Source organism: Mus caroli, unplaced genomic scaffold, assembly GCF_978045245.1.
Source record: "Mus caroli unplaced genomic scaffold, Mus_caroli_1 scaffold_4, whole genome shotgun sequence".
NCBI classification, from domain to species: domain Eukaryota; kingdom Metazoa; phylum Chordata; class Mammalia; order Rodentia; family Muridae; genus Mus; species Mus caroli.
Window position 1 is genome coordinate 128,340,982 of NW_028227259.1, and position 21,138 is coordinate 128,362,119.

Sequence of the window (21,138 nt, forward strand, 5' to 3'; positions counted from 1 at the left end):
AAACCAGCAAGGTGACCAGGTCACCGGGTAGGCTGACTGAGAACGGCCCCCACGTGTATCTGAGTTCTTATTCCCTAGTTGGTGGAACTGTTTGGGAAGGATGAGGAGGTGTGGCCTTGCTGGCAGAGGTACGGCACAGAGGGTGGGCTTTGAGGTTTCAAAAGCCTACAGCATCCCCGTTCGTGCATGCTCTCTCTGCTTCATGCTTCTGGAGAGGGTGAAAGGTCTTGGCTACTGCTCCAGCACCATCACTGCCTGTCCTCAGTGTGCTCCCTGCTGTGGTGATGGTCATGGACTCATCCTCTGAAACCGTAAGTCCTATAAGTTTCCTTGGTCATAGTGTCTCTTCATAGCAGTAGAAACGTCAATAAGAAGACGGGGGAGGGGGTGTTGGCTAAAGATGTGACAGCGAAATCTACTTCCTGTCTTATCATCTTGTCCTAAGAATGGCCAAGAGAGCTTCGGGGAGAGAGAGACAGGGATGAGATCTTATGAACTTCCTTGGTAGCTTCTAGAAGCCCCACAAAGGCACCCACGTGAGTATGGTTTGGTGGGAATGCACACGCAGCTACAATGGCAGTGAGCTATAGAGTTGGTGGGTCAGCCAGACACTCCTGGCACATGACACCTGCACGAAGCCCACTCTGGCAATAGAATAGCTCCTCTCTGGGATAGAGAAGAGCGCTCTGAAACCCTAAACTAGCTACCAGCACTCTCCAGGTGTGGGGTTTGTGGGGAGGAAGCCCTGGGAGGCTAGAGGGGAGTGCCCTTGGTCAATGCAAGCTAGCACTGAGAGGTAAAAAGTGGGGTTTTCCACTGGGTTCTGAGAAAAGTCCTGCTTACTATGGGATGTATTAAGCACTGCTATAGCAGCTGAGTACTCCAGAGGTGGGAGATCTTGGACCATCTGGTCTACCTTCATATGGAACTTATAGAATGTTTATTCCCCGAAGTTTCTTAGATAGCGGCCTTTGTTCAATTCCTGTCTGTATGTCCTCCATTGGCATTTCTGGAAGGCAGGCATCCAGGGGCATCCTTCCCTTTCCTGCATGTGACCAACTGGGAACCATTAGGGGACATATGTGAGACAGAGTTTGATACTTTCAGGGGAGCAGAAGTTGAACCTGCCAGGAGAGTTCCTTCAGCAGAGGGCATGCTGAGGAGCTAGAGGCAGGCAGACGCACCTTGTTCGGGTATAGGGGTAGGCATTCCAGGACTCCTCCACCACCCGCAAGGCTGCCTTGGGCAAGATGGAGCGAAACCAGCCAGGAATGTGCATGCCCACATGATACACCTTGTGGGTGTATTGCCCGGAGCCGCCAGGGCCGTCTGTGTAGGGCCGGTTCTCCAGGATCTCCACCCCGCTGCCTTGCCCGTGGGTCTCATTCCGGCTCTTCTTCTGTGGGGCGAGAAGTGTTGATGATGTTCAGTCAAAGTACTCTGCATGAGAGAAGGGGCTGAGAGGACTGAGAACGGGAAAGGTTGTTAGCCTTGAGGCTGGTTCCTTCTGTGTCATTTCAAGACACACCAGCCTCCTGAATCTACATTGTGGCTCTACGACCCCAAGCCTCCTGACGGAAGTGAAGAGTTCTGGATTTCCTCTTTAAGGTCCGAGTATGAAAAAGCATAAGTCATCTATTCTCACTCCTACCTATCCTAGGAGTGAACCCCAAATGCATGTTTTTTCTTATCTTTGAGACAGGGGCTCTGGCTGTTTGGAGCTAGATCTGCCTTTTCTGCCTCCTGAGTGCTAGGATTAGATGTGAGCATGGCCACATCTGGCCTCTCCTTCCTTCCTTCCTTCCTTCTTTCCTTCCTTCCTTCCTTCCATCCTTCCCTCCTTCCTTCTTTCCTTTCTTTACTTTTGAGACAAAGTCATTCTGTGTAGCCCGAGATCTGCAATTCTCCTGCCTCAGCCTCCAACTGGGATTACAAGCATCTGCCCGCTCGCATGTTCGTACGCATGCACGCCAGCGTTCGATGGCTGCTTTCCTGCTCCCTCTCGGGTTTGTACTGTTTGTTCCAGCCACAATAATTAGGCAGGAAAATAAATAATAACAGGCATCCACACTGGGAAAGAAAAAGTAAACCCACTTAGTTGTTGAGGACATACTCTTTATATTATATAGAAAACTCTAAGGAATTTTCCTTAAGTCTCTTAGGCTTCGTTAAATGAGCTTAGCAATGCTGCAGAACACAAAATTAACACACAGAGCTGAAGAACACGAGAAGGGAACCGGCTACAGTTCAAACAGCGTTTGGAACAGCAAGCAGAAATACGTTTAAATAGAGAAGTGAGCAGGGCGGTGGTGGCGCACGCCTTTCATCCCAGCACTCGGGAGGCAGAGGCAGGTGGATTTCTGAGTTCGAGGCCAGCCTGGTCTACAAAGTGAGTTCCAGGACAGCTAGGGCTACACAGAGAAACCCTGTCTCGGAAAAAGAAAAAAGAAAGAAAGAAACTCTGCTCAGGACTGCGGCGTCCTTGGGACACACAGGTTTGCTGGGCGCTGAGAAAGTTCTGTTCCCAGACCTGGCACTGCTCTCGAGGACACCGGATGTGAGCCCGCTACAGTGGTGCTACAAATCGTACTTTCTGCACGAGCAAAATTTCTGATGAAAGGTAAAGACTGATGGCTGGAGTGCTTGGTGGGATTGGGACATAGACATCACCCATCCAAGGAATACCGTGGGACCGGGGACGGAAAGAACATAACAGACTGAGGAGGGGGAGTGTACCATAAAAAGCTGTCTCCTGGCCACCGTGTTCATGAACTCATTGCAGCCGAATGACTACGCAAAGTGGTACAGGGCGTTGCCAGTTAATGGCAGCTTGGGGAGAGGCTGTCACTTTCTTCAGTGGTGTAGCCCATGCTTCAGGAAAGAATTTCCCACCCATGCTCATGAGAGTAAACTAAACTCATTGGGCCACATGCACACAAAAGACATGAAAATGGGCGGGGGGGATGGGTGGAGGGCTTCTATGGAAGAAGAAGGCTCTCGGTGGGATGGGGCAGATTTGAAACACTAACAGTAAAGGGGTAAAGACGACTGAAATCCATTATGCACATTTATAAAACTGTCAGCTGCAGATAGCTTGGATCACCAGCCCTGCTTTGAGCTGTCACTCTTCTCGGTATTCCAGCTACTGGGTATAGCTCAGTCTCCCAGGCGAGCAATGCTGTGTTATATGTACTCTTAAGTGTTACATCTGATTCACTTCAGAGAGGCCCACAACAGGAGCTGTCTGGAGAGACACCTAACAGTGATGCTGGCGTGGAATTACGTGTCCAGGGGTCAGCATCTGACTAGGGAGCCTGAGGACTGGACTTAAGCACCGAGACTGCTGGTCAGGATGTTCATGAACGTGTGACGTTTCCGTGCACATGTGTGAGACAAGCGTGTGTGTGTGTGTGTGTGTGTGTGTGTGTGTGTGTGTGAGCCAAGAGCGCGTGGATTCAGGGCTCTGCTGGGCAAGACCGAAGGACAATGTTCTTAGAGCTGCCTGCAGATGGATGTGGTGCCTTACACCTGTACTCTCAGCATCTGGGAGCTGAGCCAGCAGGACTGCTGTGTATTCTGAGGTCAGCTTGGACTACACAGTGAGAATCTGTCTAAAGGGAAAGCTAATGGGGTCCGGGGGCAGACGGACAAAAAGACTTACTGGGAGGACACTCCAGTGGTCATGCGTGGACACGTTGAGGAGCAGTGACCCCTCCCACTCAGCTAGAGTGACAGAGAAGCTGAGGAGGCAGCAGAGGTTTTGGCATCTTACAGGACCACACACTCCCTAATGGACATGAATCTCTGGCTGGCTGCTGTTGACAGCTCATTAAAAACACATTCCCTGATGCAAGAGCTAAAACTCTTAGTAGGGATAAGGTTTTATGACCTTGGATTAGACAATGGTTTATAAATGTGACACTAAAACTGTTAAGATTGTTTTAAAAACCATCTTAGCTGGAAAGAGAAAGGGGAGGCATGGTCTGATCTTAGGCGGGGCCATGCTTATTCATGGCAAGGGGGAACCTTGTCACCCACGTGTGCCAAGGGCAAAATGCCTACAGGGGAAGATGGATGGCATGCGCTCCCTTACAGGGCAGAACGGGGCAGAAATGACCTCCATGCTCCACAAGGGAAGCTGGAAGTATAGTCCTTCAGCAGGAAACTAGAAAAAAAAAACATAAATCTCTCGCTCTCTCTCTCTCTCTCTCTCTCTCTCTCTCACACACACACACACACACACACACACCACATAAACAGGACTTAATGGAATAACATGCTCTAAAGAAAGAAAGTTAAAAGAACACGTATAATGAAAAAACATGTCACTAATACCTGATGCCAGGAATCTGGATCCAAGAGAATGCCGACTACTCAACAACAGACAAACAACACACTCCCCAAACGGCCAAAGACTAGAACAGTTGTGTCTCCACAGAAGACAGACAAACGGCCACTGAGCGCCCAAATGACGCTCAACAACACAAATGAGAAACCCAGATACAAACCAGTGAGATAGAGAGTACCTGGAACGCACTGAGATGGCTACAAAGACGAGCAATAGCAAATCTGAAAACAGGAACGAGCCCTCTCATTCTCGCGTGTCTAGTGGAGGCAGAAACAGTGTAGCAATTCCTCAAACTAGCGGTTTTTACTCTCAACACACTCAAAACATAGGAAAATAGTGAACCTCCATGGTGGTCAGTTTTAACTATGAACTTAACACAAGCTAGAGTCACCCTGGGAGGAAAGCCTCACTGAGTTGTTCTGTCCCTTCCTCTTCCTCCTCCTCCTCCTCCTTCTTCTTTCTTCTTCTTCTTCTTTTTGGGTTTTTTTTTTTTTTTTTTTGGTTTTTTTTTTTTTGTGACAGGGTTTTCTCTGTGTAGCCCTGGCTGTCCTGGAACTCACTCTGTAGACCAGGCTGGCCTCGAAATCCGCCTGCCTCTGCCTCCCGAGTGCTGGGATTAAAGGTGTGCGCCACCAACGCCTGGCTTTGTTCCTTCCTTTTCTTACAGGGACCATAGTTAGTCAACTGGGGCAGGCCCTAAATCTCAGGAGTCTAAACTCTGAAGTGTAAATTCCATATGTACACACTGGAGTCTAGATGAGGTCGCACTCTTGAAGCTGTATGTGAATATGAATTGGGGGCACTGGCCTATGGGCTGGGATCTATGCAGCAAACCCATAGAGCACTAGGGTACCTCCATGGACTAGATAGAGAAAGGCTGACCAAATGAACCAATAATCATCAGGGTCTAGTCCTCACAATCCCCAGGAATTCTGAAGGTGGGGTCCTCCACTTAAGCCACCCTCCACAGGTTGGCCCCTAGGTCTCCACTGACCACAGTAGTGAGGGGGCAACATTCCTCACACGGCTGCGGCTTAGCCAGACAGGACAAATGAGCCCTCCTTAGCTTCCTCTGTGCGCTACCCACATTCTTGCCCATGACCATTCCTAAGCAGTGTGCAGTGCTGCCCACCCCTGGAGCCTTGGGCCAGCAAACAGCCTTGGTTGAAGAAGGAGAGCTGCAAAAAGAGAAACCCAGTCCCTAGAGGCTCTCAGAACTGTCCAGGGTACTGACCACCAAGGCCGTCTGCCCATCCCCAGGACAAAAGGGTCTTTCTTGCTGAGCACTCTCTAGAGGACAGCACAGTGATTTCCACTAGCCTTCACACCGCTGGTTACAGAACCCCTCAAGCAGAAGAATGGTTCGAGTTTGTCTTTTCCACAGCCTGCTCCAGCTGCTGCTAGACGAGCCTCATTGTTATTCTTTCCCTGGGAATGTAGCTGTGGAACACTCTGACTCTTACAGCATCTACCTGGGGGGTACCTAGACCTGTCTCATTTCTCAGTCTTTACCACTCCTGCCTCACTTTTGTTTGGTACGTCTACAGTCTTCCCTGAAATAGTCTTCACACAGGCGGGGACAGAACACCGTGTTACTGTGGTACAACCGGCACACAGTGAGCTGTGCACACATTCAGGTACATCCTGTGACTGTGACATATATTCACCCTGCAGTGGCACAGGCCCCCAGGAACTCTGGGTTCCAAGGCACAGGAGACAAAGACCACAGCAGAAGCAGAGGGAGTGAGCAGAGAGGCAGACAGGAGCAGGAACTAGGAAAGAGGCACTCACAGGCCCTGTAGCAGCAGAGAATGCTGGGTACAGAAATTATGTACTGGCCACATGAGATGATTAGAGCCTCCAGAGATATAAATCTGGCTGTGAGTGGGTGTCTTAGAACATAAGCGCCCAGGTTCCATCCCTCACATTTGAACCACTTGTTCTGCCCTCAGGCCTATTGGCCACAGTTCACTCCACTCTCAACAAGGACCATCTAGGAGAACGGGTGGGGCAGAGTTGGCCTCCTCAGGTGCCTCCCTCCCTGTTCTAGATGAATGGGACTTCCTGTCTTCCCCCACTATCCCCTGCACTCTGGTTGAGCAAAGGCTCCTTCATATCTGAGACTGATAGTGGGTTCCTCCTGACCCCGTCAGAAGCCCAAAGCTTTCTAGGAGCAGACAGACCCCCTGGGAGGTGGGGTGCTAAGCTCCAAATTTGGCTCAAATTTCCCATCTATAAACAGGAAAGTTTCTTTTGAGAGTCCTTCCAGGGCACTGCCATTTAAGAAACTAACTTATATAAGAAATTGAGCGGTCAAGCATGGTGGTGCATGTCTTTCATCCCAGCACCCAGGAGGCAGAGGCAGGAGAATCTCTAAGTTTGAGACCAGTTGCATCTACAGAGTGAGTTCCAGGACAGCCATAGCTACACAGAGAAACCTTGTCTTGAAAAACAAAACACAGGGGGCTGGAGAGATGGCTCAGTGGTTAAGAACACTGACTGTTCTTCCAAAGGTCCTGAGTTCAAATCCCAGCAACCATGTGATGGTTCACAACCATCTGTAATGAGATCTGATGCCTTCTTCTGGGGTGTCTGAAGACAGCTACAGTTTACTTACATATAATAAATAAATAAATCTTTAAAAAAAAGAAAAACAAAACACAAACAAACAAAACAAAAACAAGTAGTAATTAATACCCAGGAAGATTCACTTGTTCCCCAAAGCCAGAACTCAAGCCAGGCTCAGCTGGGAAAGCCTACACTTCCGCCTATCGAGTAAGATCGTTAGCTGTGCTATTGTCTGGAAACAGACTACACACCTCAACTTCAAGGAAGCTCACACACCGGAGTCCCTCATATCAAGATGAATTCATGGTCTTTCTGTTTAAAACAGGAGCCTTTGCTACTCAGAGACTCAACTCACCTTGCTTTTCTGCCACTATGGCCCATGAGGAAAGGCCAGAAGACAACCTTGGTTATTTGGGCAGAGTCTGTGGTCCTCTCACAAACAACCCAGTTTTAAAGGCGTGACAGCTTCCAGAGAGGTATATCATACCTCTATGGGCCTTTCAGGCTGATGGAGATTGCAGTGGGACTGTGTAAGTTATATAGATGGGTACATACGTGAACACATCTGTACATGTATATGCCAGCCAGGCTTCTCAACCTCCCTCTGGGCATGACAGCTAGCACTTGGCCCGGACACTCCTCTTGTGGCAACATCTGGCTTGTTTACCATTCTGTCTTTTGCATACACACACACTGGAAGGCCTTTGGAAACTCACAGCAGCAGAAAGGGGCACCTGTGACAGTATAGATATGCGTGACCTATCAAGTAGGGGAAACTTCTACTTACTACAGTCTCGGCTAACGGATCAATATTCATCAAAAGTATAAATTGGCCCAGTGGACCGTGTGGTCCAGATAGAGATGCTGTGGGTCACTTCACAAGGACCGAAGCTGGGAAATGACGGCGTTTGGAGCTGCTGAGAAACCATGACTCCACACTTGAATTTTTCTGGGGCACTCCAGTGGCTGAAGGTCATACTGCCAGACTCTGAATACCCAACTCAAGAAGCCACTGGGGCTGCACGGCCATCACTGTGGGTCACTGCTGGAGAGGGAACTAAGAAGCCGCAGGCAGGCGACACATGGCGCCTCAGCCTCAGAGTATGGTCCTTGAACAGACTGAGTTATTTCTAGAGTGCTCAGGGCTAGGACCTGATTTAAGCTCTTTCCCTCCCGCTCTCTAGAAATAATTAAGGGGTAAGTGGTTCAAGAGGGAATTGAGAGGCGCTTCTGAAGCCGCTCAGAGCAAACAGTCCCCCGGAGAGGCTGGGGGCACTTCCTACTCATTTCCCAGCCAAACCTCTCCTGTGGGAGCAGGCTAAACTCTGCTTGCTTCGAGCTCCTTAGACAGGTTCTGGGTCCCTAGGCTGAAGGTGCAAGCCTATCAGAAAGGGGGGAAAGCTGGGCATGGTGGTGCACCACCCTTAATCCCAGCACATGGGAGGCAGAGGCAGGTGGATCTCTGAGAGTTTGAGGCTGGCCTGGTTCACAGAGTGAGTTTCAGGACATCCAGAGCCTGTTACACAGAGAAACCCTGTCTAGAAAAACAAAAACAAAACAACGCAGGTAGGGGGTGGAAGCTCTGAAGGCTGCCCCCTGCCCCCGGCCCTAAATACTGAGGGATCAGGGTGGTGCAATGACGAGGGGTTTATACACAGAGAAGCCAATCAGGTACAGGTCCCAGTGGACAACAGGAACAAGAGGCTCAGATACATCCACAAGAGCTGGAGCCAAGCCAAGAGATGCCTTATAATTGGTCTAGAAGCTCTGGGCCCTCGGCATGGAGGGAAAGTCTCTAGGGTTGACGAGGGAGAAGGATAGCTGTAAAGGAATGGAAAGGTCTGTAGAACAAGGCCTCCAGTCAGTATCCCGGCAATGTGGGCCATGGAGAGGGCTGGCGTTTGGATGAGAAGCACCTGGAGTGGACGGTAGGGCTTGGGATAGGTGTTCCCAGCTGCTGAGGCACTGAAGAGAGTCCTGGGGGTTTCCCTGGAGTGGGTATGACTAAACTGGGAGTCAGGAGCCAGGCTGTGTGCTCCTGTGCAACCTATTAGCCTCTCTTGCCTCTCGTCCCCTGTCTGAAATGAGGCTTGGGGTTAAATGTGTCTCCTCCAATTCCTCCACTGAAGCTCCAACCCCCAATGTGATGATCTATGGAGGCTGTGTATTTGGAAATCACTTAGATTTATATGGCATCATGGGAGTAGGTCCTCCAAGATTAATGTGTTTCTAAGTAGAAGAAAGACTGCCATCACACGCCCAACCCCAAAGTGAGAACCCGTGAAACTCAGGAAGAGAGAGAGGTTCCTGTCAGAAGCCCACCCTTCCATACCTCCGAAGCAGTAATGGGGAGTCTGTGGTGCTTGAGAGCTAAGCTCTGAAATAATAGCTGACCTACAAGGCAGTAGGTTGTGAATGCAAAGAGGGTGCTAGTGTTATGGGTGTCTAGAATAAGATAATCTGGTCCCATGAAAGTCCAGTGTGTCTGTGGGCCTGATGTCGTCTCGTTAGAAGCCGGATGTATAGCTAAGGTGCAGCAGCTCACAGACACCGAAAGCAGTCCATGTCCACAGGCAGTACCCAGCAGTATAGGCTGGGACTGATCCAGCTTAGCCCGGTCCAGCCACCTCTCTGGACTCACCTGTATCATGTACAGCTGGGCAATGCGGTATTCATCCACGGTCATTGGCAGGGGAATCCGGTATTCCTTTATGATCATCTTGGAGTCCACGCCTTCCAGGCGGCAGGGAGCTGCGTGCTTGTGGGGACTTTCTAGGCAAGGTCCTTAGATAACCATGACAGAATTCAATGAAGACCTAAGAGAGAGAGAGAGAGAGAGAGAGAGAGAGAGAGAGAGAGAGAGAGAGAGAGAAAGGAATGAATAGGAGAGTCATTTTCTGCAATCTGGTAGGTGTGTTAACAGAGGAAAGTGAAAGCCAAGGCTAGAATTCTAGTCTCAACCCTCTCAAACCAACGACAACCTGGAGCAAATTCCTTACGTCTCTAGCCGGTGTTTCCTTGTTTGCTGAGCAACCTTGAAGAGCTACCCAAGGACTGAGAGAGAGGCTGTGTGAACCCTCCCATCAACAGTCTGGGTTGTAAAGGGTCAGCCTGCTCCCTGAACAGGGTATCCATGGTTGGTTCAGAGGTTCGGTATTGTTAAGTGGGGGGCTGAGCACAGGTTTCCCAGATGGGGAGGGGTTGGACAGGATCACACCAGCCATGCAGTTATGGTTGATGGTGGCCTGGGGCTGGTTAAGGGTAAGAGTATCTCTGGGTCATCTATATATAAACATCGCCATGGCTCTAAGACATGGATTTCCAGAGGGCTGAGAAACCTCAGATCTGCTAATAGGACAGAAAGAAACCCTTCACAACACTTGGGAAGAGAGACCTAGAAGTGGACCAGAGCTGGCCTGTGTCAGCCTAAAATTACTTCTTCACCTAAGAGAGGACAATTAACCGAAAGCTCATAGGTGGCACTGACTCAAGGTCCCACATTCATTTGGGTTTTATCATCCACATGAAAATGCTTCCAACCAATCACTGTCCATCTCTGCAAATTCTAAGAAGCTGAACCTGCATCTGCTGGCCAGAGAAAAGGCCTAGAGCTGCAGGCGGACCCAGACCTGTGGCGCTCTCTGAACCAGTGCATTCCCTCAGTGCACCAGGGTAAGTACAATGACCCCGAGTACATCACAGGCTGGCTATGCTTTCAGGCTCTTATCCAGTCACTCACAGCAGACCTCCTGTTCTCTTGGCTTCCTGGCCCACCAGGCAAGGCTGCAGGCTTCCAGCCTAGAGTCAAAGTAGGATCTGCAGGTTAGACAAAACGTGTTCTCTAAAGGTCTCAGTCTCTCCAAGATGTCCAGGGATGAGACCTTAGAGCCTGGTCAGCTGCAGACACTAGGAGTCTCTTGGCTTTCAGAGGCTTGGTGAGCACATCTCTAAAATAAAGTACAGAATGGTACTCTCTCCAAAGACAAGCTTCCTGGTGAGCTGTAACCACACAGATGGTGTCCACCCTTCCACATGGGAACTGGAGACAGAGACACAGTACCAACATAGGATTCTGGGCGGCTCCCGCAACCCAGAAGAGCTAGGTTGTAAGCAAAGCTTAGTCATACGAGCGTTCTGAGAACTGTCAGACAGTGAAGACCAAGACGGCAGCTCCATCTCAGGCTGGGGGAAGCACAGCGACTGTGTTGTGCTTGCAAGGAACTATGGAAGCAAGCAGGCAGGCAGGCAGGCAGGCAGGCAGGCAGACACTCAGACAGTAGGAAGGGATCAACAGCGACAGAGAGGACTCAGTTCTGAAAGTGACAAAATGTGACAAAGTCACAGGGTGGCATACCCTGTGGGACCTAACTGCAAAGTGTAACATTATTTTTTCCTAGTTGTGTGGCCCCTAGGATGCGTTGCTATAAGGGAGGGAAGAAAAGAAACACGGAAACTTAGTATATACTCTACTTATATGAGCACGTTGGATAGAATGAGAAATAATTCAACAATGAAGAGAGATGAAGAAAGCTAGCTGAGCTCAGGGGGAATGTGGAAAAAAATGTGGCTCATCTTATTTTAAAAGGTACACGAAACCGTGAATGAACAGGCAAAACAGAACAAACAACTGGAGATGCCATGGGTGGGTTTGAGGAACTCACAAAGCAGACAGGAGAAGACTGAGCTAAAGATGCAGCCGTGGCACTAACAGGGGCTCTCTCACAGACATGACTGGGGTGCACCCGGAGCAAAACAGGATGACAGAAGAATGAGCTAAGTCCTGAAACAGGTCATAAAAACCATTCTTTTTAAATTATTAAAATTTGTTATGCACACCATGGTTTGTGTCTGTGCACACACGTGAGCATGTGAAGCCAGAGGCCAGCGTCAGGGGTCTTCCTCTGGTTCCTCTCACCTTATGCTTTGTGACAGTCTACCTCACTGAACGTGGAGCTCACTATTTTGGCTCAGTGGCTGAACAGTGAGTGCCCAGGAGCTTTTGTATCCACCCACTTCTCCAGCACAGCTGCATGCCATTGCTCCGGGCTTTTATGTGAGTTCTGGGGAATCTGAACTCAGATCCCCATGCTTGCACAGCAAGCGCTTTATGCACCGAGCCATTTCCATAGCATCTCCAGAACTTCTTAAAAATAACAAGATAATAAATTGACCCTACAGAGTAACTCATATTCTATGTTCTATGAAAAAAAAAACCTAATGTTATAAATAATAGCAAGGCACATTCTGAAAAGAAAAATCACTGACCTTAAAGGACAGAGAAAAAAAAAGTATAAGGAAGAGTCCAGAGAGATGGGTTGGGGAGAATCAGACTTTATAGCAACACAATTTTAGAAGCCCCACGAGTAATATCTGCAGAGTTCTAAGAAGCAGGATATTAGGAACCAAACATTTCTATCCAGCTAAAGTGTTCAGGTGTGATGTCAGCAAATCCCTGAAATATGAATTTAGGGGCTAAGATATGGATAACATCTTCTTTTTTTTTTTTTTTTTTTAGGTTTTTCGAGACAGGGTTTCTCTGTATAGCCCTGGCTGTCCTGGCACTCACTTTGTAGACCAGGCTGGCCTCGAACTCAGAAATCCGCCTGCCTCTGCCTCCCGAGTGCTGGGATTAAAGGCGTGCGCCACCACGCCCGGCTCGGATAACATCTTCTTTAAAAATATTAAAACCCAACAAACTAAAAGATAAGTCATGGAAAAATTCATCCATGGAAAAGTATGATGTAAACAAAGCAATTCTGCAATCATGGCACTTATGGTTACTGAAGTATATGAAAACCCCAACAATGTACACAAATGATAACATAACTAACAAACACGGGAAGAATAAAGGTGGAAATGTAAGTGCCTCAACTTCCACAGCATGAAAGTTCATTCACTGCATAGATAAATTAATGTGGGATGAGCAGGCAAATACAGAGGGCTCTTACTTAGGTCAGTTAAACTGCTTCATCTGATGTGGTGGACATGACATTATACGTTTACTTAAACCCACAGAATATACAACCAAGAGCTGTATCAAGAACACTTGATTCTCTTACAGAGGATCTAGCACCCATGTTAGACAGCTCACAGCAGCTTATAACTCCAGTTATAACAAAAGCACTACTTTGGGTGGGAAAGACTGCTTAGCAGGTAAAGGCGCTTGCTGCCTGATGGCCAATGTTTGATTTCCTGAGATCTACGTACTAGTAGGAGGACAGAACTGACTTCACCCAGTTGTCCTCCGATCTTCACACATGTGCTGAGGCACACATGTCCATCCCTACATCATACATATATCATACACATACAATAATAAATAGTTGAAAGGACCATGTTGGTGTAGGAAGGTAGAAACTGATGATGTTAATGTGGGGCAAGGACCTTACCAGGCTCTTAATTTCCACTTAATTTTAATGTGAACCTAAAACTGCTTTTAAAATAGAATCCATTATTTAAAGAATTAATAACTGCGACTTCTTAAAGTCCTCCTTGTGAGAGCAGTTTAGTGGCTACTAAGCACCAAGGGTACCAGGGAGTCATTGTGTAAGAGTCAGTTCTCATTTGGGTGAAGAACACACTTTGGAAGTGGCCGTGGTGACGGATGCAGGCCCCTGGGGATGGATGCTCTTAACACCATGGAGTGGAATACTGGAGAGTGCTTAAAATAGCAATTTTTTCTTTTCCTTCAAGGCTGTTGATAAAACTCAGGGCCTGTGTTTGCTAAGTAAGCATTTTACCACAGCGCTCTATCCCAGCCCTTCAAAATGGAAAGTTTTATGCTGCATATCCTCTATGAGACTTTAGATAATCCAAAATATAATATACTAAGACCACTGAACAGCACATTTTAGATGCATTAGTGGAATGTGTATTTGAACTGCATCTAAATAAAGTTATTTTTAAAAGATTTTTATTAAACTAATAAAATTTATTTTAAAATATACAACTCAGTATTGACATTTTTAAGTCATCAAAATAATTTATAATAGTTAAATGCCTCTTAAATATACATGATATCTTCTGAAGCTAAAAGTAATGTGCACTCAACCAGTTTTTAAAATCTATTTGGAACATTAAACATGACAGAAGTAGAAAAGAATCCCTTATGAAGTCTTCTCTGAAAGGAAATTGTGACAAGTTCCTGATTAGACAGTATAAAGTTATTTTTAAAAAGTCTTTTTCTGGGGCTGGTGAGATGGCTCAGCGGTAAAGAGCACTGACTGCTCTTCTGAAGGTCCTGAGTTCAGTTCTCAGCAACCACATGGTGGCTCACAACCATCCATAATGAGATCGGATGCCCTCTTCTGGTGTGTCTGGTGTGTCAGCTACAGGGTACTTACATATAATAAGTAAATAGATCTTTTAAAAGAATGAGTGGGGCCAGAGTAAGAAGAGGTCCTGAGTTCAATTCCCAGCAAGCACATGATGGCTCACAACCATTTGTACAACTACAGTGTACTCATATGCATAAAATAAATAAATAAGTCTTTTTTAAAAAAAGTCTTTTTCTACCCCTAAGAGAATAGGAACTCCACTGAAGACCAGCAGAATCCTCTAACCTGGACCCTTGGGGCTCTCAGACACTGAACCACCAACCAAAGAACATACAGGGCTGAACCTAGGCCTCCCTGCACACATGTAGCAGATGTGCAGCTTGGTCTTCACGTGGGTCCTGAACAACTGGAGCTGGGGCTATCCCAAAAGCTGTTGCCTGTCTGTGGGATATGCTCTTACAGCTGGGCTGCCTTGTCTGGTCTCAGTGGGAGAGGATGTGCCTGGCCTTGCAGAGACTTGATGAGCCACGGTTGGGGGATACCCAAAGAAGCCCCCACCAGATCAGAGGAGAAGGGGAGGGGGAAGGGGGACTGTGGGAAGGGATGACCAGGAGGGAGGCAATTAGCAGGATGTAAAATGAATAAGAAAAAAAACAAAAACAAAAAACAAAACAAAAAACAACTTTTTTCCTTTTAACCCTTTGATGTCTGTTAGTTAGTACAATGAAGAAAAATATTATTCTGAAGTTTAGCAATTCCTTTTTACTTATTTTAGATGTATGCAAACAGATGTGAAGATGTGATGATTAATCTTGGTTCTCAACCTGAAGCCCAAGCGGTTGGGCACACCCCAGTGAAGGGTTTTCTTGATTGGCTCATCTTGCTGGCGAGTTCATCTCTCCCACTGCCGAGGCACTCCTTCCTTTACTGGCAGGAAAGCCTATTCCTTTGGGATTCTGGAGTACACTGAAGAACAGCTGAGACATTCAGCCTCAAGGACTAAACAATCTAACTCCTGGGTTCTTGGTCTTTCCCTTAGAGACAGCCCCAGCCTGTAAGTCACTCTACCAAATCCCTTTCCCCTGACTAATACAGACGTGTCCGGCTAAATTCAAGTATATCTTAAATAGGTGGGGTGGCATGTGGGCTAAAATAAAACTGATAAAGTGAATTTGATCTTTTATGCGCTGAGGCCCACACTCACCTTGCATATGTCGGGCAGGTGCTGTGTGTGACAGGGTCATACCCCAAGCCCCTGGTTTTCAGTTCAAAAAGCATTTAGAAACTTGACCAAAAGCCACACCTATCATCCTTACTGTTAGCACAGGTCTGTCTACACAGGTTTGCTGGATGCCTGTGAGGGACTTGCCGCTGTCGGGCGACTTTGGGGTACCTCATACTTGCACTCTTCTACACAATATCTTCTTGATACAGGGTAGTGGAGTTGGAGCTGTGCGTGCAAAGGGGCAGAGAAGGGCAATGGTGCAGAGATGAAGGTTGCTGGCCGCACCTGCCCCTCTTGGCTCTGACTCATGCTGGGCCCAGCTACCTACTGTCTTTGACCTTTTGTTTTATCTTCTACAAATAGGGGTGAGAACAGCTCTTGGGGTGTCCTGTGGATGAAGTGTGATCATGCTCAGCAAGTCTCACCCCACTGTCACAGCACCAAATCCACTGGTATTGCTGCTGGCCTCTCAAGGTCACAGGCAGATGGCCACCCTGGCTGGATTCCACTCCCAGTAGCAGACACTAAACCCACACTGATTTGAACCCCGAGGCTGGGGCTCAGGGAAGAATGCTCTGCACAAGTGCTTTGCTGGCTGGCCTGACGGCCATACATCGTCCCCTTGGTCTGTGATTAATATTATCATTGCTCTCATCTGGACAGACAGCCCCTCTGGTTTTGTCCCTGCTGAGTCTGAGGCCAGGGAGCATCTCAGGTGGAGAGGGAACAGGACTTGTGTCTGCTGTCCCTGGCCTCACCTCAGCCAAACCCTAGCTCAGGCAACCTCATGACATCCAGTGCAGCCGCCTGGGCACGAGACAGACTCGCTCCGTCTTGTCCTGGCCAGAGCCATGACAGCATAGACAAAATTATAGTTCCTGCCGGGCACAGGACAACTTTGGGGGGGGGGGGTTGGGAATCTGAGACAGCAAGAGGCAATATGGAAAATGGAGGTCTCCAGAGGCCAGTCAGTAGGAGCTAAACCAGTACCTGCATATCCCCCCCATGTCACACCTCACAGCCATTCAGACAAGACAGCCACCTTCTCTGGAGCCCCGAGCAGGCCCTGGCTTTTACTGACACCTTTGGGTTTCAGACCCTGCTTTTAAGATCCTAGAAAGGAGACCATTCTCAAATTCCTCAGTGTCCCTGATGGTCCAGCAGGGTCAGAGTGGGGTTACCTGGTGTGGTATCGGGAAGGCCACGGCAGCACTGGGGTGGGACCCGAGACAGCATGGAGCGTATAAGCTGCTTCCAGGTCATGGACCAGGCGGAGTGGAGGTGTGCTGGGTGTCACCCTGAGAATCAAGGCCCCAGCCTCTCGCAATAAAGCAGAAAACCAAGGCTAGGAGCCCAGAGGCCTTCCCCAAATGAAGGAACTGCAGGGGAAGGGCAGAGCCCAGCTCCACGGGGAGAGCCTGCCAACTGAAGGCATCCATGGGAGCCTGGAGAGGATTATGAGGGTTTGGCTCCAAGCGAAGGGAGCAAGCTGCAAGAGGGCAGGTCCTCGAGACACCCTGAGCAAGAGGGAGGGCGAGAGAATTGAGTTTACAGCACTTAATCTGCTTTTCCGGGATTAGCTGGGCTTTGACGTCACAGACAGGAGTCAGGAGTGAGGCTGAGCAGACACGCAATTCAGTTGCATTCTGGTTATAAAGTCTGGAAGCTGTTTGATGAGGGGTCATTGGGAGCCTGGACTCTGGCAGCTTAGAGGGAAGACAGGGAACCAACCACGCGGTGGGCTGGGGGAGGGGGTGGCTCTGTGACTCGCTTGTGTGTAAATGTGCAGGAGCCTGCTGCCCCCTTGCTCTCCTGCTCTAGAAAAGCCTACGGCTCCTCTCTGTCTCTCAAACTCTCTGGTCCTCAAACAGGAGTCAAAAAGCAGAACAGCAATCTGCTGCCTTTGTCACCTGTATCTAGTGATAAAGGGGTGACACAGGGGCAGAAGAGAAACAGCCTCTACACATGGAATGCCTTGGCTACAGCTGCTCTGGAGGTATGCGATGTCTCAGGAGGAGAAAGTATATCACCTCAGAGTTAGAGCCCAAGTCTCACTCTCGGTACCAAAGATTGTACCCAGGGTCTCATACATGCCAGATAGGCCTCCTACTACTGAGCTACACTCCAGACCCCGGAGGCTTCTCCTGAGGAATGTGTGCTGAGCTAGGAAACAAGTAGGGCCCTGATCTGTAATGAAGAGGCTGAGGTTGTCCCATGCTGGATTTCAGAGGCCGATTCTAGCTTGAGGCCTCTCCTCCTCTATCTGTTCCATCATCCTGAGTAGGGGCCAAGGTCAAGAAGAGCTAGAGGAAGCTGGGCATGGTGGCGCACGCCTTTAATCCAGCACTCGGGAGGCAGAGGCAGGCAGATTTCTGAGTTCGAGGCCAGCCTGGTCTACAAAGTGAGTTCTGGGACAGCCAGGGCTATACAGAAAAACCCTGTCTCGAAAAACCAAACCAAAAAAAAAAAAAAAAAGAAGAGCTAGAGGACATGGCCACTATCCTATCCCTGCCCCAGTGTCCTCTACTGCTCTGTGTGGCGTGGCACACAGCCCTCCCTTGCTATGCAAAATGAAGAGAGGGCCTTAGAGAGTAGTGCTGCACTCACCTGAAGTCCCAGAGAGGGCCCTAAATCTCGTCACTAGGATAACTGCCAGGCTTGCCACCAGACCCCATGGCCAACCAGGCACATGGGGACACCACAGTGGTTTGGAGCGCTGCAGGGTATTTCGCCTGTGATACTTCACCCCAGGACAGCCTCAGGGAAGTAGCAGATATTAAGGAGCAAACAGTCTCGAGAAGGCGGCACCCTGCTTAAGACTTGCAGCAGGATAGGGAAGCCCTGGACCTTATAATTCCCACTTCTTAGAGTAACAGCCAATGCTGCTACCTCACCTAGGATGGCAAGGGCAGAGGCCCGTGTGTGAGAGAAGACAGCACGAGGTCCCAGACACGGGAGCCTGGCACTAGCTGAAACCATCCCTATTCAGCCTGCTGGAGATCCTGCTGGTCACAGCAACCACTGCCACCCCTCCTCTGGGGTTGCTGCTCCCACTGAACAGTGAACATGGCCCGAATCTCCGTGGACTGGGCTATGACCAGAGGGAACCTGGTGCTTGCTTCAGAGCCCCCTCATTCTTAGTCCTGGGGCCCCTCCACCTGAGCAGCGGCAGGCTGGCATTCTCTAGCCTCTGGGAGGCTGCTCACCTAAGAAACAGGCATACCTTTAAGGGACAGAGACCCTCGTTCCTGGGCTTTCGGGGGGAGGATCCCTGAGATGGGAGCACCTCCTTGCCCTGGAGGTCTAGGGAGGATTTGTAGGAAGTTTATCGGGCTACAGGCCTTATCCAAAGCCTCTCCCAGCTCTAACAAGCCTTAAGGGAAACTCTAGCTTTTGAGAGGTCCCAAATGCCAGAGTTTCTAAGAGGCACAGGTGGAAATTTTACTAGGGATCTTTCATTCCCGAACAGGCAAGCTGTGATGGGGAGAGGATAAAGGGACTGAGCACTGTTATCTAAAAAATTTAATTTATGTAAAAATCTAAAATATTTTAAATTTTCATAAATTTATTTTAAATTTATAGTCTTTAAAATTTTTAATTTTAAATACTCTTCATTTAAAATTTTTAATTTTTAAATTATTAAAATTATACTAATTGTATATCTAAGTAGCATAAAATTATATTAAAATTTAAACTACTCTTACTGCTAGGTTCTCTAAGTTCTTGCTGTAAACACTGTTGCTGCTGCTCATTCTACCATAGATAAGCAATGACACGGAGTGGGGCATGACTTCCTAGCTGGAAGCTGTTAGATGCTCTCTTGCTGCCCTGGCTGCCTCCAGCAGGAGAACTGTCAGTCACAGTGTTCACCATGACTACCCTTATGCCGGCATCAGCCATCCTGAACATTCCATGCTACCCTGGGGAAGCTGCACAGCGACCCCAGCTGCTTGCTCCAGCTCCATCAGGCAGGGCCCCAGCCAGGCCTGTTTCGGTTGGCACTGGGCTCTTTGCTATCTCAAGCCTCCGTGAACTCTCCATGACCCTGGCTGGGGCTAAAGAGCCAAGCCGTGATAGGTGCGAGCACAAACCTTCATTTGCAGCCGAGTTCCAGTGTTACTGGTGTGAAGCTGGCTGGCGGCTTGGATCTTTTGTGGTATCTCCCAGTCTTTGAGTGTTTTTTGTTGTTTGTTTGTTTGGCCTACTTCCAGTAGAGAGGACCAGGACTGAACACTGAGGAAAGAAGCAGAGATGGAAGTGATGGAGGTAACGCCGGCAGCAGTGATAGCAGAGAAGCCATGCACCGAGCTGTGGGGCAGGCAGTTGCCTGACGGCCAAAGTCAAACGGCTGAACACCTAAAGGAACAGCCGGGGCAGGGACAAGGGAGGAAATAAAGAGGAGATAAGGTGTAAAGAACAAGAGAAGAGATGCTGCAGGCCCTGGTCATTTGCGGGCAAGAGAGCTGTTAAGCCCACAGGGACAAAAGCCTCGGACACATCCCTGCCAGTGCCGGATGGCTGCTATCACGGGCGGAGGGATTCCCATACCCAGGCCCACTTGGAAGCAGATGCCAGTCAGTGTTTAATCCTGAGTGCCAGCCAGGACCCCACAAGGCTATGCTTGTAGAGCAAGGGGTCTTTTTTACCAGAGGCATGCACTAGGGGGCACTACCTGCTCCTGCTAAAAAGAAAACCAGAGACATATAAAAGCTACGGAAGACCAACCCTCACTAGCCAACTCCAGCCAGCTGACTGACAACAGGAGCTGTGACCGTATCACAGTACATCATAGCAGTGTATCATGCTGCTAGCTACTTCTCCAGGCCAGCCATGCTCAGGAGGGCCCAGCTCCTATGCTCCCATCACACTGAGCAAGTGTCAACATGTCCCACATTTGTTTGTCTGTCTTCTTTATATTCTCCAACTCCCTGCATCAAATTGGAGCAACCCCTCTGCACCCAGCCCACCAGCCTCAGAACAGGCGGGGCATCTCTGTTCCTATCTGAAGGCACTGGGTCCCATGTCTTCTTGTTATCTGGGAATCTCTAAGCCCTGGCTGGCAGCTGCTGGGGACGCCATCACCTCTATTGGCATCTAAATGTAAACAACTATTACAATTGCAAAACTAAAGCCCCAGCCCCTGGCCCTCCTAGCCCTGTCCTCCTTGGTCCTATCCTGTTCCTCTGCTATCTGAGTGAACAAGTGCCCCTAACGGTCAATGTTACTTGCTTGCTATTCCTACTTTCTCTCTCATACACTTCTGTCTCTGTCCAACACACTTTGGCACCCTGCCCCCCCCCATCCCACTAAAACTGCATTGTTTGGGGGTCTCAATCACCTCCCTGAGTCTCAATGGGTGGGGATCCTTATTAGATCCTCATCTTTCCTTAAAAGATGGGAGCGCTCTGGTACAGGGACCACTGGAGCTTGCAGGCAGACGGTTCCAACTCTGGATTGTTTCCGTCTGAACTGAGTTTTCCCACTCTCTTGGCCAACACACCCACCAATAAACCTCAGCTGGAGCCCTCTGGGTACAAGACTCCAGCACCCGGCTTTCTGACTCATTTGGGGGCCTGTCAGCCGCATGTTCTGATTTTCTTTCTGTTCCAAAACCAGCAAGTGTGCTGTGAGGTCTGCACATAGCCCCGTGGGCCGCACATCAGTCTGGAGATCCCAGGAACTGGGTTCCAACTCCTGCCCTTTAAACCTCCTCTGTGCAT

At 48.9% G+C, this 21,138-nt stretch overlaps 1 protein-coding gene across 9 annotated transcripts in view; it reads right to left on the minus strand.

The window, feature by feature from the left end:
- The window catches only part of Pitpnm2 (phosphatidylinositol transfer protein membrane associated 2), a 130,796-nt gene that overhangs the window by 23,449 nt on the left and 86,209 nt on the right, over positions 1-21,138 (minus strand). For 8 of the 9 annotated variants that reach the window (XM_029477447.2, XM_021163830.3, XM_029477452.2 and 5 more), the window contains 2 exons: positions 9,558-9,732; positions 1,185-1,399 (listed from right to left, as the gene is read on the minus strand). In XM_029477447.2, the coding sequence (XP_029333307.1) occupies positions 1,185-1,399; positions 9,558-9,635 (293 nt within the window). In that variant the 5' untranslated portion in view covers positions 9,636-9,732. Of the gene's footprint in view, positions 1-1,184; positions 1,400-9,557; positions 9,733-19,509; positions 19,652-21,138 lie in introns of all 9 variants that reach the window. The other variant, XM_029477450.2, reaches the window with a different exon arrangement.